Here is an 18342-nt window from a genome sequence, read left to right on the forward strand (position 1 = left end):
GTGAAATTCACAACTGGTTGATTATAAACATGTCTATTTCACATTCGCGGAACCAAGTGAGCGCATAAAACAAATGCAGGTCTGTAATGTTAAAGTCGATGTAAATAAGCGTGCTACCCTTATGTTTCAACAGAGTTTTTCCTTTAACAAATTTTGTGTCTACCAAATTGGGTTGGTTGCGGTGTAATACTAATTATAAGTGTTGCCTTTAATTTAATCAATAAAATAAATTGACTTCATTATTTTTTTTGAACCACCTCTTAAGAAAATCTAAAAAATATGAATGGAATGATAAATCACAAGTACAAACTCATCATATTTTTTGCATTTTAGATAGGATTTATTCACCAAAATTTAAGGGTGACGTCATCAATTTTTTTAGAAGGGATGAACAAATACATTTTGAACAAAAGTTTACCATGCTTATAATAACTTTAAAATATTCCCAAGATTTCAAAGCATTCGGTTTTCTAATTCCTGATTAAATCGATAAAATAAATTCACGCCTTCATTAATTTTTTTGAGTCACCCTGCATATGCAAATCCAAAAATATGATTGGAATGATAAATCACAAGTACAGACTCATCATATTTTGTACATTTTAGATACGAGTTATTCGGCAAAGTTTTGAGCTGACGTCATCAGTTTTTTGTAGAAGATAACCAAATATATTTTGACTAAAAATTTATTATGCTCTTTATAACCTTAAAACATCTGCAAGATTTCAAAGCATTCGGTTCTGTAGTTCCTGATTAAATCAATAAAATAAATTTACGCATTCATTAATTTTTATGAGTCACCCTGTATATGCAAATCGAAAAAATTTGAATAGAATGATAAATCACAAGAAGAGACTCACCATATTTTGTACATTTTAGATAGGATTTTTTCATCAAAATTTTTTGGTGACATCATAAATTTTTTAGGGGGGACGACCAAATACGTTTTGATCAAAAATTTACCATGCTTATGATAATTTTAAAATATCTTCAAGATTTCGAAGCATTCGGTTTTGTAGTTCCTGAGTAAATCAGTAAAATAAATTTACGCTTTCATTTATTTTCTTGAATCACCCTGTATATGCAAATCCAAAAAATATGAATAGAGTGATAGATCACAAGTATAGACTGATCATATTTTGTACATTTTAGATATGATTTATTCGGCAAATTTTGGAGCTGACGTCATCAAGTTTTTGGAGGGGATAAGCAAATATATTTTGACTAAACATTTATTATGCTCTTTATAACCTTAAAACATCTGCAAGATGTCAGAGCATTCCGTTTTGTAGTTCCTGATTAAATCAATAAAATATATTTACGCATTCATTAATTTTTTTGAGTCACTCTGTATATGCAAATCCAAAAAATATGAATGGAGTGATAAATGACAAGTACAGGCTCATCATATTTTGTACATTTTAGATATGATTTATTCGGCAAACTTTCGAGCTGACGTCATCAAGTTTTTGGAGGGGATAAGCACATATATTTTGACTAAACATTTATTATGCTCTTTATGACCTTAAAACATCTGCAAGATTTCAGAGCATTCCGTTTTGTAGTTCCTGATTAAATCAATAAAATATATTTACGCATTCATTAATTTTTTTGAGTCACTCTGTATATGCAAATCCAAAAAACATGAATGGAGTGATAAATGACAAGTACAGGCTCATCATATTTTGTACATTTTAGATATGATTTATTCCACAAACTTTTGAGCTGACGTCATCAAGTTTTTGGAGGGGATAAGCAAATATTTTTTGACTAAAGATTTATGATGCTGTTTATAGCCTTAAAACATCTGAAACATTTCAAAGCATTCTGGTTAGCACATTGAAAATCAAATTTCAAAATATTGTTTTATAATTTTGATTTTTTTTCCAAAAATCTGAACGTTTCGGGTGAAAAGTCGATTCAGATTTGTAAACTACATGTGTAGGACTATGTTATTTTATACAATTGAAAACCCATTTACTATGTACAATTTTGAAGTGACGTCATCGCATTAGTGGTGGGGATGATTAGACAAATTTTGGTTAGCGTTTTACCATCTACATGATATTCTTAATATAAGTACAAAATTTCACAACTATCGGTCGAGTACTTTCGGAGATTATCTATATTATCTATATATATTATCTATATTATAAAAATCCGGGACGGCAGACGGACAGACAGACGGACGGACAGACGGACGGACAGACGGACAGACAGACGGAAATGGAAGACCTATTTCTTCGTCTTCTAGGGGTCATGAAAGATCGAGAAAACGTAAAAGTAGAGAGTCGGCCGACGGACTCGATTACAATACTTCCTTTGCTTACGCTCGGGAAGTAAAAACAAACAATACAAATCATTCTACAATGTCAACATTACCTGGTGTCGGCCGTCGACTTTCATGGTGCCGTTCAGTCATATTTTCTCGCACTTTTCCAACAGCTTTGTGGTTCACACTGTCAGTGTTCAAGCATGTAAACAATTTATATGTAAATTTAAACATCGTTCCAAGTTTTAACTGCTTCTATTGCGTGGTTCTAATGATGGGAAACATTAACTGGAAAACACTTAACGCTCGAAGAACCAGTAGTCCAAAACTAACTTATTATTTATTCATCTCTAGCATAAACCGCTAAAGATAAATGTAAAATGGCTGTACTCTTACTTTGGATTAACCAGTAATGTTGAAGCACGTAGAGTAAATTAGTGTGATGGATAAAATTATTTAATATCAAAGTTATTCATATCTGGAATTGTTAAATGAATGTTATAATACTAGGTATTAAGATATATCAGGCTGCATTCGGTTCACTTAACCAGTGGCGGCTAGAGGTTGGGGGGTCAAATAAGATTTAAAAAAGTTGATGCTAAGTTGCACTGCTTATAAAATGTTCCAACTACAGACTGCTACTGCAGCACAACAAAAAACAAAATCAATGCATATGATAATTGCTGGAAATGCTGTTTTACCAGTTCGTAATTATAACACAGTCGAACAATTTTAGAAAAATTTCTTGTTACAAGCATTCTGAAAATGTATTCTGAAAGGTTAATTTGTGCTGAATAACTATCTAATAAGACATTATGCCTACGTCGTCAAAAAACATTTTCTTTTGGAGATGTTCTTCATAGGTAGTTCCAGTTAAAGGTGTACTACTGCATAATGCAAATAAATATTTAGTACTGCCGACTGCATACTCCATACAAACTACAGAAACATATGAGAATATTCAACACTTGTTAAACTGTATTAACGACAAAAAGTTTGAGAGCAATTTGATAGACGATTTAAAAATTGTAGTTTTAGTAACTGGCTTCAAATCTGGATATACCAAGCATATGTGCTTCCTATGCAAGTGAAATACAAGAGAGAAAGCATTTCAACATCTGAAAACAATATTTCCTAAGCTTTCTGGTGCTAACATAAACCAGGGTAAAAACTAAAATATTACAGTGAATTTCAGTTTTCATATTATGTACGTTTTCTATATTTAGGAATTTTCATTGGGCCTGAAATTCGAATGAAGGATCAAATGTTCTACGCCTATTTGAATGATACGGAAAAATTTACTTGGGAAACCATTAGCTTAGTGATCAGTGAATTTTTAGGAAACAAACGTTCCACAAATTATGTCTCATTTAAATTTCTTTGCTGATAATTTTTTCATCGAGAAATCAAAAAAGTCGAAGAAAGATTTAAGAGAAAGACCCAAGTACCCATTCTTTCCAAATACCTGAGGCTTTTATAAAGAGTTAGATCCTTCTACATATTCTAAACAGGTTATCTAATCGTAGACATAATTAAATATCTGTAGAAAGAAATCTGTGGAACAATTTTTTAGTGCTTCTTGCGCGTTTTTCTATGTAAAATTAGAATTCACTTCATTTTTCTAATTGTTCACTGGACGACAATAAAAATTTAATTTTTTTTTTTGACGACATGGGTATATTACCTCTTTTGAGAATTGTTCAGCACAAAATTACCTTTCCGACCATGTTTTAGAAAACATATGTAACAAAAACACTGTTCTACTGTGATAATTAATCGGTTAGCGGTGTTGGTACGAAATCGGAAGCGTGCCAATCTTGGGCCGTCGACACCATTGTAGGTATGGCGAGCATATTATGTACCTTGTCTGATATGTTGAATCGCGGTAAAGCCTATCTCTGTCTTACGTAAATGCAGTTTCCACATATCCTATGAGGCTCCATAAGCGACTGTAGAGTCGAATCTGAAATCCGACTGCACGGAAACCTCGGTCTCTTTGCGGAGTTAACATATCGCGCTTGGACGTGGACGGGATCTACTCCTCGCTTAGGATAAAAATCATCAAAAATAAATTATTAAATAATAAATGGGGTAATATGCAATAAAAAAATAATGTTTTTTATTCGTAAAAATATTTGGGGGGGCATTGTCCCAACGACCTTATGGACAAGCCGCCACTGCACTTAACCCTGTCTGCCAGGGGCGGCTGGTGCCAGGGGGAACCAGGACACGTGCCCCCACAAAATTTCAACGTTCATAAACACACTTGACATGGAAAAATAGTAATTTTCAATATACAAAAAATAATCCGGAACTTTATGTCATAACTATCAAAACTAATTTCTTTATCTCGCTCCATTTATATCAATGTATGAAAACTTACATCTAAAGATGTTGTAAACGGAGACCTAGACCAAATCATGGCTCATTTAGACGTTTTGTTTACACCGTTCCCATGGAAACCGCGCCTCTAGTCGCTGTATTTGACTGGAATCGGGGCACATTTAAAACAGTAACCGCTATCAGTTTAATAATTCAACTACGGGATTTTATTTTCATTCTGTGCGAGTGAAACTGTTGGATTTAAAATAAAAATTATGAATTCAGTTGAATATTTAATAAAAAATCATCCTCTGCCTTACGACGAAAATTTTAGGGTGAGCCACCCTCGATTTATTAATAAAAATAAGTCAGTAAAATCTTTTATAGTTCTAAATCTAAAGCCAAGCATTTTAGGAGAAGATAAACACATATTATGCATATGTTGAGTAAACGATAAATGTGAATCAAATGTGAAACCCAGATCTTATACAAACTCTTTTTTTTAAGTGATTCATCGTTTATAATATACAAAAAGCTAACTGGATGTAATTTTTTTGTATAAGTCATAATGAAAAATTTATCGATATTTAATATCAACTCGAATTGAATTGTTTACACCAGCACCCTTTCAAAATTATTTTGACACAAGTTGTTATCATTTAAGCAGCTTATCGAAGAGTATAGTTTTATATCATCTGCATAGGCTAGTACTATACAATGTAATAAGTCCAGAAGTTCGTTGATAAACACCACAAGAAGTAAAGGCCCTAAATTAAACTTGTGGTACCCCAAAGGTGGAAACAAAATTGAAAACCATTATAGAAAATTTTTTCGGGAACTATGCAAATCCATACCAACTTAATTTACTAGAAGGAACGTAATGATCAGCGGAATCAAATGCACCAGAGAAGTCAGTACAGATGATTTCGACTTGTCCATTCTTATCTAATTGTTCAGAAATGAATTGAGTTATTATAGCTAAATTAGTGATTGTCCACCGTCCAGGTAAAAATCCATGTTGATGTATAGAGATGGCACTTTTAACATTGTGGATTGATGTATTTTTAAAAACATCTGGAGGATGCCGAAATTTAACTCATATTCGTTAATCAGAATATTTTCGACTAAATCAATCACGTGTTCTTTTAAAAGAGGTAATCGATTCTCCAGCAAATGCTTGTCTTAACCTTGACTGACAATAACATCGACTCAGTAATTTTTCCTTAATTAATAATCGATATTCCTTATAATCCTCGATTTACATTTTAAACGAGTTATTATGAAGCACACATTTAAACTTCGCCATCGGATTCTTAAAACAACTTCTTAGTAAATCTTAGTAAATTTATAACAAACTAATTAGTGCTGATATTTTACAAAACGTAATAAAAATTTGCTAGTGTCTCCAAAAAAATTCTTCTAGATATTGTGTACAAATCTTTCCTCGCTCGTAAAGAAGAATTTACCTGAACTTAGTGCTCCTAAAGTAGAGTACTTTACACGAAGGTACAAGAAATATAAAACTGTGAAAAAACTAGTAACTAAGTAAAATGCAACATAAAAGAAGTAGGTAAGTACTAAATCGGAAGGGTGCTAGTGATGGCAGTGTTAAGTAATCTGTGATAATAAATGTCATAGTCCTTGAAAATTTGTTCCAGAAGGCAGTTCCGGAAGCAATGCAGGGTACACTAAAAAAAGTACATAACCTAGAAAAAGAAATTAGGCAACTACGACAAACATCAGCACAGATATGTCTATCAACCAAATTACTTGCGCGAAATTTACTTCGGTAAATACAGATCAATGAAGTGAGGACGAAATGCTCAAGAAGAAGAAAAACGTTTTAAATTTATCAGTTGATATAGTTATCACATCAGCGCAAAGACTTCGGAAGGTACAAAAAGTGAACCACAAAATTTCCTGTAATTAACTGAAAACGATCCCAGGACATGAGACTATGACGAAGCACCGAATCAGAATAAGAAAGAAACTTTTAGCGCTGTGACAAAGAAAGTTTGTTTGAAGGTCAAGTATGAAAGTCGTTTTTTCACAGTCGAGGTGCGCACGAAAGAGAACAACGCAAAAAGTGTCATGTAATAAGATTAACTGCAAATACTGCAATACTTATAATTTATCATGCTTTGAGTTGGTTGTAAAATGACAATTTCTTTATTTAGCAATTGTGCATAAATAAAAATGTTTCCCAAGAAGGCAATTTTTTGTGTTGTAAACAATTCCAATAAAGCACATTTCTGTATTACAAGGAAAGTTTTTTAATGTCAAAAACATTTACATCGGTTTACCCCATTTCTGACGTTTACGACGCAGTGTTTTAACATATTGACTTTGAAATTTCTAATGGAATGCAGTTGATGAGACCATTCGAAGATATCCAATGCTGTTAAACACTAGTACTAAGTAATCAAAACCTTCGTAACTATTATTGCATTTTGGCTTGACTGCCTCATCGTCCTTTTCCAGAATCATATTTTGGTATGTTATGCAGATTGTCTAATTTTACAGCTCGTTCAACCGTTGAAGTTAGGTTGACCTTATGTTCACCCCAGCAAAATTCTTTCCAGCTGGAATGTTGGAAAGTGTTTTCTGTCTAATGTTTCCAGGAAGAAAAAAAACCCTCGTAAGCTATTGTAAGGTCCGATTTTCAATACGTTTTGGCTTTTTTGAACTCGACTTGCCGAGCTAAGATTCCACCTTCGTGTGTGTGGTAGTGACTGGGACCTATACAGATAACAAACAACAACGGTGAGCCCTCCGACCTCCCTGACCTAGTCGACAGCTAACAGCTGTTGCAGTTGAAGCCTAAAAAGATAGTAACATTGTTAAAAATTGGAAAAATCTTGTCTAAAATGAACATACACTACGTCTTTTATTTGACTTGGATATTATATTCTACATTTTTCCATATATTAAATGCATAGAAAAACAATAATACCTAAAATAGTTAAAAGAACAATTTACCTACTTATGTGAAGGCAATAAGAAAAAATTATCGAATTTCCTGCGAATTGCTAAGCCTAGCCATGATAGCAGCAAAAGAATAGATAGCCTTTGAAATCTGAAAATAAGAACATTAATAATATACGTGTAGATGCATTGAGACAAAAAATATCATGTTACCCGGACCCCGAGTTCATAATTGCAAGACAGAGCATCAGTAAATCTAAGACTCTTTGGTTCTTGAAAAATGATCATTGTAGTCAAAATAGTTTTTCTATTACTTTTGTTAAATGAAGTCCAGCGAGTATTATATATGGCATCGAACACCTTCTCTGTCTACAAAAAAGCCAATTAATTAATGCATTCATTATTTGATCTGAACAAATTACGTTGTTCTCAAATTCTTGACCACAATGTGCGTACATTATAAGAGTCGACGCTGAACCAATAGACCACAGGAAAACTTGCAAATAACTCCAGTAACCGAGAATATTTCGCTGCAATGTATAAAAATGCACGATGTCATGAATAGTTTTGATCACTTACTATGAAGAAGAGATTCATGATGCTGAGTCCCATCAGTACTGCTGATATAGTAAATGGTGGTAGTAACTGTGCAGTTATCATAGACGCTAGATCAGCAATTCTATCAAAATAAATTATAATATTCAATAATCGTTTAAATTTTGTTTCATACCTTGCCAATTGGGTCAGTTTGGTAATCACCAACAGAAGTCTTGCTTTTACGATCTTTTGATATTCATCGCATTCAAGTAGTTCATTATCACTTTGGTAATCATATTCAACAGAAACGTGTTCCATAATATCAAGTATCTTGTAAACTTCAAATTTCAGATGTGAAACAAAATACAGAAGAGCGTACGCTAATCGTACGAACATATAGCCAGTTATTGGATAACTGAGCAGATAAAGTGCCTCGAAGACGTACAAATGACAATAATCATGAAAAAATATTATGATAAACTGAAATTTCCGTTGCCTTCCAACGGGGATGAGAATACACGCAGATATTAAAACAAAAGTCAAGTGAAATTTAATAAAACGTACTATATGTTTGGATTCCTTCTTTATGCGTTTGTTTGTTTTTTTCGTAATATTAATACGTTGAAACGCTAGTGGTCGACAAAATTCTTCAAATTTTTTTAAAATGGGCTGCTTCCATAACAGAGTGGCGTATATAATTACACTCTAAAAGTGCATTGCGTAATAAAATAATTTTAAAGGTCAACATTGGGCGTTATTTGATTGCAACACAATCACAACTAATTTTAAAATCACAAATGCGTGGGATTGATATTTATACTTAGAAAACTTACCGCCACTACACCCATATACACCGAAATGTACTGATTGAAAAATTCCGTATTGAATTCTTTAAAGAAAAAGTACGTATTAGCCAGCAATGCTGTTGCGTACACCGCTAGAAAAACAGAATTCATCACTACGAATAATTTGTGTTCGAATATTTTTATCGATAAGAAGTAAAGCGTATGTAGATCATCGTCTGTAACAACCACAAAAATTAAGAGTGAATTAAACGTACCTATGTATAACGCACTTTAAGCTTGAGTTGAATTGCATATTTAATTAAAACAAAAAATGCAGATGCAACAAAAATGGACTTTGAGCATTGCCACAAATAATGAAATTGAATTTTTATTAGAATTTTATAATACAAATCTAAAAACATAAAGAAAATGTGTGGAAGTACTAATCGCTGACGTATATAAAGCTAGAAATGTAGACATGTAGTTTTGAAAAACTGAGTTTAAAAGTGCTTTAACAAGTGTAACAAAATCGTTTCAAAATGTTGTCTTAATAAAAAAATACAACTAATAAGTTCAAAACTTTACCTGTGCAAACGTTTTTATCATCGTGTTGTGACATGATTTCTTATAGCAAGAAAAACTTGTACTTATGTTTACGTTGTTAATGTCAAAAGCTGGAAACAACCCACGAACAAAGTCAGCAACGACTAGTTTTTCTACGTATAGTTGTTACGTTCCATGAATAGAGGAACATTAACTAAAAATCATTTACCAAAGGAAGTAATGCGAACTTATTCAATTATTAATAACCTGAATTAAGTGTAGGCAGATAACCTTCCGAACCTTGACACATAACGTTCTTAATAAACTTATACATGCTTGTTCTATGGTACATTTTTGTTCTAAATTTCGAAGTATCTGCTACAGCCAAATAACATGGCTGTGCTGTGATTATTTCGACACAACGTCAAATCCAGTTGTTTCGAAAAATTATAAAAACTGATTTTGTGAATTTTATTTTTTTATGATCACCCTTATACGTTAAAAAAAAAATGTGTATGTAATGTTCAAGTAAAAGTAAAGAAGCGTACTACACGTTTTTTAAGTGAATTTTTCCATTATAAAATTTTGTGTCATCAACATTTTTGGAAGGACACGTGCATCATTTAGAATAGATGCAGTCTAATACTCTTTTAAGTGTCATTTGACTGGTCATATAGCCAGCCAATGTACCAGCCAACCCCAGGAAATTACAGACCCCAACATTTTGAATAAGCCTACACCTACAAAAGTCCAAGATGAAGTTACTACCAGAAACGCAAATGCGCTGACAAATGAAACAATGGAAACTGAACACGTGCCTGAAAAAGCTAGACCCTCTCTTGAAGTATCCGCAAACAAAAGATCAAGTTCTTCCGCTGAGTCACCTGAGGCTGAACATTCGATCCATAGCAGTGAAAACAGTTCTTTTGATCGAGCGTTTAAAAAGGTTAGAACCAGTGATTCCACCGAGAGTTTGACGGGCACATTTGAATTATTGGAACCTGCGCGTAGTTTATGTGAAGTAGCCGATCCGCCTTTTGTTCTAGAGTTTTCCGAATTGGTTAAATTTATGGAAGATGTCGTAGGTGAATCTGACGTTTTAACCATTGCTTTTAACTACACTAGTGACATTGTCGGCCTTCTGGATGAACTTCATCAAATTTATACCTCGCTTGCTCATACCAGTATACGAAATCGTTGTTTGAAAGTACAGCGGAAACTTAAAAAGGTTTATGCCCGCCACCAGACTTGTAGTATGGAGAGTAACAATGATCCAGATACTTATTAGTTTTTTTTTTGTTTTTTTTTCTTTTCTCTTCAAATTCATGGATGCCACTGAACCCTCTGCTTCTTTGTTTTTGTGTCTTCTTATGTACTGTAACACCGCGTCGTTATATGCAAAGTTTAATGAGTTCTCTGCTTTTGTTTTAGTCAATAAGCCTTCCATTATTTTAGTTAGTGAAACGTGGCTAAACCCTAAGTTACCTGTTGCTTTAATATCATTGTCTGGCTATCATCTATTTAGAAAAGATAGGCAATTTAGTAGAGGACGAGGAGTTTGTATATATGTATCTGACCATGTGATGTCTAACTTCACAATCACTATCATAGGTACACCTACGTTAAACATCGAGTCCTTAGTTATAAAGCTTTCTAACCGTTCCTTAACGCTTGCTCTGGGTTGTATTTACAGGGCTCCGTCGACTGATTTTGTGAGTGATTTCCAAACTTTTTGGCATAATATCTAACTTGGCGAACGATTATACTAACCTTCTTATCTTTGGCGACTTTAATATGCCTAACTTGAGTTGGCCTTTAGCAACGCTAGTATCTTCGAATCCTTCTTATCAGTTGTTATTGGATGTGTTAAACGATTCTCACTTGTGTCAACTAGTTACTCAACCAACCAGGTATAGAGTCAATCAACAGCCCTCGGTTTTAGATCTTATTATTTCTTCCAGCCCCGACCTGCTCTCTAATTTAGAGTTTACTAGTCCGATTGGTAAATCAGATCATGTAACGATTATGGCCAACCTACAAGTCAGCTTTCCTACTCATAATAGGATAATCAAAAATGATTATAAAAAATACTTAACGTATATACAAACCAATTTAAATCATAATACGAAGATCTTCTACAGTTTTATCAACTCCAAAAGTCAAAACTCCAAAGCTTATTTTCCCAAATGTATGAATTTTGGTGACATCTGCTCTTCAAAACCTAAAGACATTGCCAATATGTTTGCCAATTTTTTCAAGTCTGTTTATAATCAGGATGTTATCGACCCTAATATGACACTAGGCCTTTCAAGCGTCAACAACAATATCGATTTACACGACATAGATATCAGCATCGATGAAGTAAAAAATAAATTACTGTCCCTTAAATCTAGTTTTAATCCTGGACCAGATGGTATTCCTTCATTCTTCTTAACACAGTGTGCTTCCAGTCTTGCCTGGCCAATCTGGATTTTATATAGTAAGTCTTTGACATCTGGTACATGCCCAGACATCTGGAAACAATCTTATGTCATACCTTTGTACAAATCAGGTGACAAAAAAGATGTTACAAACTATCGTCCTATTTCGATTATAGCAGCTTTATGCAAGGGTCTCGAAGCAATCATCAGTGATACATTAACTAGATCTTATGCAAAGGTTTTGACACCTCATCAGCATGGATTTCTGCCAGGAAAAAGCACAATAACAAATCTCGCCATCTACAATGAATATATCATTGATGCTTTAGAGGAGGCAGCTCAAGTCGACGCTGTATATCTAGATTTCTGTAAAGCTTTCGACAGAGTCAACCATGCCCTTCTTTTAAAGAAATTAAAGATTTATGGCATACGAGGTTCTCTTCATCGCTGGTTAGCTTCTTACCTATTAAATCGTACCCAAAAAATCTCAGTTAAAGGCTTTTTATCAGATGCTATTTCTATTCCCTCGGGAGTCCCACAAGGCAGTCACATCGGTCCTATTTTATTTTTAATATTCATAAATGACCTGGCACTATCACTTAATTTTGTTAGATTTTTATTCTTTGCGGACGATCTTAAAATATTCATTAAAGTTAACGACCTTGCAGATTGTCAAGCTATGCAATATACTCTTATAAAAATAACCAACTGGTGTAGTGAAAATAGCATGCAATTAAATAACAAAAAGTGTAAACAAATAACATTCTCCAGGAAAAAATCCACTATAAAATTTTCATATAGCATTGACAACCAAATCCTGGAGGCTGTTAGTGAAATTAGGGACTTGGGGATCATTTTTAATTCGACTTTAAGTTTTGTTAAGCATATAGATTATGTAATCGATAAGTCTTTTCGAGTTAGTGGTTTCATAAGAAGAATGACTGCAGATTTCCATAGCATCATAGCAATTCGTAAGCTCTTTATTACCATGGTTAGACCAATTTTAGAATATGGCATTCTTATCTGGTTTCCTTCATATGCAATTCACGAAACTCGCCTCGAAAGGGTACAAAGAAAGTTCTGTAATTATTTAATGTTTAAAATGAGTCTCAATAAATCAAATTACAATTATAATCAAAGACTTGCTATAACAGAACTAGAGACTCTTACACAGCGTAAGTTAAAATTTGAACTTAAGTTTGCATATAAACTGTTCAATAATCAAATTGATAGTGCCGAATTCTTATCCTTATTTAATTTTAGAGTACCTTTGGTACATACTAGGAACCAGGACACAATCTTATGTTCGTTTAAAAGAACAAATCTCGGTTACAACACTTCTGTAGTAAATAGAATAGGATTGGCGGTTAATAACTTAGTAGATATAGATATCTTCAGTTGCTCGCAACATATGTTTAATAATTATTTAAGACGTTTGTAGTTATTAGGACATCTTATTTCATATTTTGTTTTTTTAAAACTATTGTCTATTTTGGAACTTTGTTCTGTTAGTCAATAAAAATTTATTTATTTATTTATTTTAATTTCATTCACGCGGTCGATCACTAATTATCGTATGTTAGAAAATGATTTGGTCGAAACTAACTGGGAAGCATTACTAATGCACGACACCGTAGAGGAAAACTGGGAAGTCTTCAAATCACATTTACTTGAGTTGTCTAGTCAAAATTCTGTATCTAGAACATTCACCCGATCGGCTAGAAAACCATGGATAAACCACCAGATATTACAGATGGTTCGGCGCAAGAAAATCTTGTGGAAAACATACAAACGAACAGGTAAAAAGATGGATTATGCAGCTCATAGGACGTTTTCTAATTTATTAGCATCGAAGATTAAAGATTCCAAGGTGGCTTATGAAGCTCGTCTTGCTAACAGTAAAAACCCAAAATGCTTCTATAAATATATTCGAGATACTTTTGGTGGATCCGTAAGGACACCTCAAAGTCAAGATTCTGTTGGCACTCTAATCACGGAAAATGAAGATATTGCTAACGTTTTCGCTGACTCGTTTGCAAATCAGTTCACCATAGAACCGTTACATAGTCCCCCAGATATCGCAACGCCTCAATGTATTGTATCTTTATCTAGTGTTGATTTTATTGAGGATGAGATCCGTGTGAAGCTGCAGAAGCTAAAGAAAACCAAATCTCCCGGACCTGATGAGATATCCGCTGCCATTTTGAGTGAGTGTGCTTCTGCCTTAGCAAGTCCACTGAGTTTGCTTATGCGTCAATCTCTAAATAGCGGGGAGGTGCCGGAAGACTGGAAAGTAGCTACAGTTAAACCAATTTTCAAGAAAGGTAATAAACTTGACGCCGGAAACTATCGTCCAATCAGTTTAACATCTACAGTTGGTAAGGTTATGGAATCCATCATCAACGATCGTATGATGGAGTTCCTTCTGGACAATAAAGTTATTCCTTCTCAACAGCATGGATTTATTCCTGGCAGGTCCGTATCCAGTAACCTCCTTTGTAGCGTCAATGATTGGAGTAGAGAGTTAGACAACGGCAATCCCGTCGATGTTATCTACTTTGATTTTTCCAAGGCTTTTGACAAGGTTCCCACTCGCCGTCTGTTGCATAAATTGGAAAGTGTTGGTATCAGGGGTTCTTTGCTAAGGTGGATTCAAGGATTTCTATCCTACAGGACTTTTAGGGTAAAAATTGGCAGTTCCTTTAGTTCTCAACGAGAGGTGTTAAGCTGAGTTCCACAAGGTTCTGTTCTGGGGCCCCTTCTTTTTACTATTTATATAGCCGATCTTGCCCGAGTTATTATGTGTCCATTTACATTATTTGCAGATGATCTGAAAGTGTATAATACCTGTGTTAACTGCGATCTTATAAATGCTGATGTTAATACTGTTTCAAAATGGGCGCATGAATGGCTTCTTCCTCTGAACAGAGACAAGTGTTGTATACTCCACCTTGGCAGCAATAATACCAAGCTTAAATATTACCTTGAATCGCATTTATTAAAGGATGTTGACTCGCAAGTTGATTTAGGTATAACTATCACGTCCGACTTATCCTGGTCGGCACGCATCCCCAGCAACGATAGCAAAATTGCATAAGTCCTATGTGAGACCCCTACTCGAGTATGGTAACGCTGTTTGGCACCCTGTTCTAATTAGAGATAAGCAGGCGATAGAATCTGTGCAACGCCGTATTACTCGTATCCCGTTCAGTTTTCGTCGTCCTAAATACGAAGATAGGCTTAAAATCATGATGTTGCCTACAATGGAATATCGGAAAATCCGGGGTGATGCAATAACAACTTTTAAAGCTGTCAGCAATGTAGGATCACCTATCCGTTTACTCTTCTCCATCTCTGTGGATTTTCGAACTCGCGGACATCTGTTTAAACTGCAGAAAGAGAATTTTCGGACCAGAAGCAGGCAGTTCTTTTTACCAAACCGAATTTTCAACACATGGAATTCAACTCCTTCTCATATTGTACAGAGTACTTCAGTAGATAATTTCAAGATTGCCTTCGATGCGTTCCAGACTGACCAGTTTAGTGTTTAGAGTATTGGAAATATAAAGATTTATTTATATTAGAAGTAGACTTAGTTTATATTTAGTTAGTATCTGAACTGTTCCTTGGGCATAACAGGACATTGTCCTCTGCCCAGTTAACTTTTTAAATAAATAAATAAATAAATACTAATACTGACAGTATTATATTCACAAATTTTCGAGAAAATGGAGTGAGTCGTTCTTGAATCTTGATTTAATCGATAAAATAACTAAACAATTTAATCACGTCCGCCCTGTGTAGTAGCAGAGGTGAACTGAACTGAACTGAATAGCATTTATAAGTACTCGTAATTTAAGACAAATAGCGATAACGCTTGTCTAGATTGTCCACAAAATCACCATAAATAGTGTATAAGAATAGGTGAAACGCGCGAGAAGCTTTTGTGCTGTTACAACAGTAATTCTGCTGTAAAAAAACGGTCCTATGTGCAAACTGTGGGTCATACTTTCATCCAAGTTGTGCAGAAAAAACAGAAAAAACTGCTGTGAACAACCTATGATAACAGAAGAAAAACATTGGTGTGACATCCTCGACAAAAATGATCAACTTACTTTCACCTACGAAGAAGATTGGGACGATGAGCTAAATAAGTAAGTTTTGAAAATAGGGTACTCAAAGACCTACACAGGGATTTACATAAGCAAGTCATTGTGCTACAAGAAAAAGTCAATATGTTCCACTGTAATATACCGGCACCCACATTAAGTAACGCCACGGTAAAGAATGACAGTACATCGCTATCAGAATTACTTCTTCAGACGAAACTGAAAGACATCAGGTTGAAATTAAAGGGACTGGAATGTAGAATCTCCGGTGAGCATATAAGTAATGGACTCGCCGCTACCAGCGCAGCAGAGAAAAATGAGCAAATCATTATATCAGATACTTTTAACATAATGAAAGGCGGGGAAAGACATTAAAAAATAAATAACAAAAAAAATCTAACTCGTGAGAAAGTGATAATCAGAAAGCGAAACTGTAAGACATCGTCAATAATGAAAAGCACCAAAAACCATCTTTGAGCAATGAATCCAACTTAATGGCACTTGAAAGAGATCAATTAAATTTAATGAAATCGATCATTTATCCTCCCAGTAAAGAACCGACACACATTTTTCACTGAAATTCGTTATAATAAAAATAAAACGCGACACCTTGTGATTGGTAAAGGAGATGTTCAAACCAACATTCCCCTTAGGGCAGTTGAAAAGAAGGCCTTCTTGTTTGCCACTCGTTTTGATCCAAATACTACGGTGGAGGACGTAAAGAAACATGTCAACAGTTTCTGAAGTTGTAAAACTGGATCTTAAAAGTAAAAACAGCACGGCCTCATTTAAAATTATGATGTCTTTTCCAAACAAAGGTAAGGTAATGAATGAAAACTTTTGGCCAAAAAGTATTATGCTAAATCGTTACTATTTTTCGAAGCAACAATCCATCAGCAAACAAGGTGGCCATAACGAATTTAACGAAAACAATGCTTTTTTAGAAAAGCGTATGTAAATTACAAAGCGAATAAAAACAGAGATCTTGCCCCTGCAAAAAATAGTATTAATATCTTGTACCAAAATGTCCAGTCCTTGAGAAATAAAACTGAACAACTGGAAGCTTTTCTTGAAGATCAAAATTTGTCATCTTCTATCATATGCCTCTCCGAACATTGGCTATCAGATCCCGAATGCAACGTTGTATCAGTTGAACGATATTCTGCAAAATCTTACTTCTCAAGAGGAGGTAAAGGATATGGTGGATCCATTATTTTTACCCATCAAGAACTTATTGCCGATAGCATGTCCAAGTTAGTAGCCCTATCTTCCAGTAAAATATGTGAAATATTCGCTATACGTGTATTTTGACTTGACCTAACGGTTGTGTCTCTATACCGTCCTCCATCAGGCGACTTTGATGAGTTCCTACGTATCATAGCAAAACTTTTAAATTGCTTAGACATAAAAAAAACATCATTCTTGGGGGTCACCTAAACGTTATTTTCAACTCCAATGATGCAAAAAGAACTGCTGGACTTACTCCTAAGTTACGGTCTTAAACCCATTGTCAATTTTAACACTAGAGGGCCAAATTTCTGGACAACGTTTTCACAAACATACAAGAATGTTATCTCCGTGTTAGTCTTATAGATTTAGGTACTTCTGACCATCGAGGAATATGGCTTGCGATTGATTTTCCTGTCAATGAATCGACGGAGAAGATTGTTATTTCACGATCCATTACCGAATTTGGAAAATTCTGTCTTTACAAATCCCTGGAGTTAGTTGATTGGAACGTCATCACAAATAACTATTCTGACCCAAATAAAAGTTTTCAAGAACTCATTAATGTGATACAATACAATGTCTTTCTATGTTTCCCTGAAAAATTAGTTAAGGCATCTCATTATAAATTAGTGCGCTGGTATAATTATCGACTCTAAAACACGAAAAATAACCTGTTAAAATTAAACGACTTATATTCTCTGACTGAACGCACTTAGATTAAGGCAACTAGAAATTCATATCGTAATCTGTATCGGGACGCAATTCATGAGGCCAAAATCACTGCTAACGAAAACTACATAAAACAGGCCTACAATAAAACACAAGCAATGTGGTTTACAATGCAAAACGCAGTGACAAATTAACTAATATTATTAAAAGTTGTAAGAAAAATGCCAATGATTTTAATGTTTTTTTCTGTAACATTGCTAGGAATATAACCAGCAAAATACCTCCTTCAAATTATGACCCGTTATTTATAATGTGTAGTGACTGTAATAGTGATGTATCATATTTTCAATTCAGGGAATTATTTTGTGCCGAAGTTCGAGAAGTAATTAATAAATTGAGAAACAGCAAATCCAAAGACGTCTATGGGTTTAGTGTCGAAATAATCAAAACTATCAGGAAATATCATTTTATCCCCCCTCACAAAATTAATTAATACTTGTATTAAAACCTGTACCTTCCTTGACTGCCTA

The 18342-nt window shown here is 34.2% G+C and overlaps 1 protein-coding gene across 1 annotated transcript; it reads right to left on the reverse strand.

Moving 5' to 3' along the window:
* Positions 1–7601: 7601 nt before the first annotated feature.
* On the reverse strand, positions 7602–9718 carry LOC135137371 (odorant receptor 46a-like). The gene is made up of 7 exons (XM_064066998.1): positions 9652–9718; positions 8890–9077; positions 8250–8536; positions 8099–8198; positions 7942–8049; positions 7733–7888; positions 7602–7670 (listed from the first exon to the last, which is right to left on the reverse strand). Exons 1-7 carry the CDS (start codon positions 9716–9718, stop codon positions 7602–7604), a joined length of 975 nt encoding a protein of 324 aa, XP_063923068.1.
* Positions 9719–18342: the final 8624 nt, after the last annotated feature.

The sequence above is a fragment of the Zophobas morio genome, unplaced genomic scaffold (assembly GCF_036711695.1).
Source record: "Zophobas morio isolate AGI-343-1 ecotype UQ-CSIRO unplaced genomic scaffold, CSIRO_AGI_Zmor_V1 ptg000029l, whole genome shotgun sequence".
NCBI lineage: Eukaryota > Metazoa > Arthropoda > Insecta > Coleoptera > Tenebrionidae > Zophobas > Zophobas morio.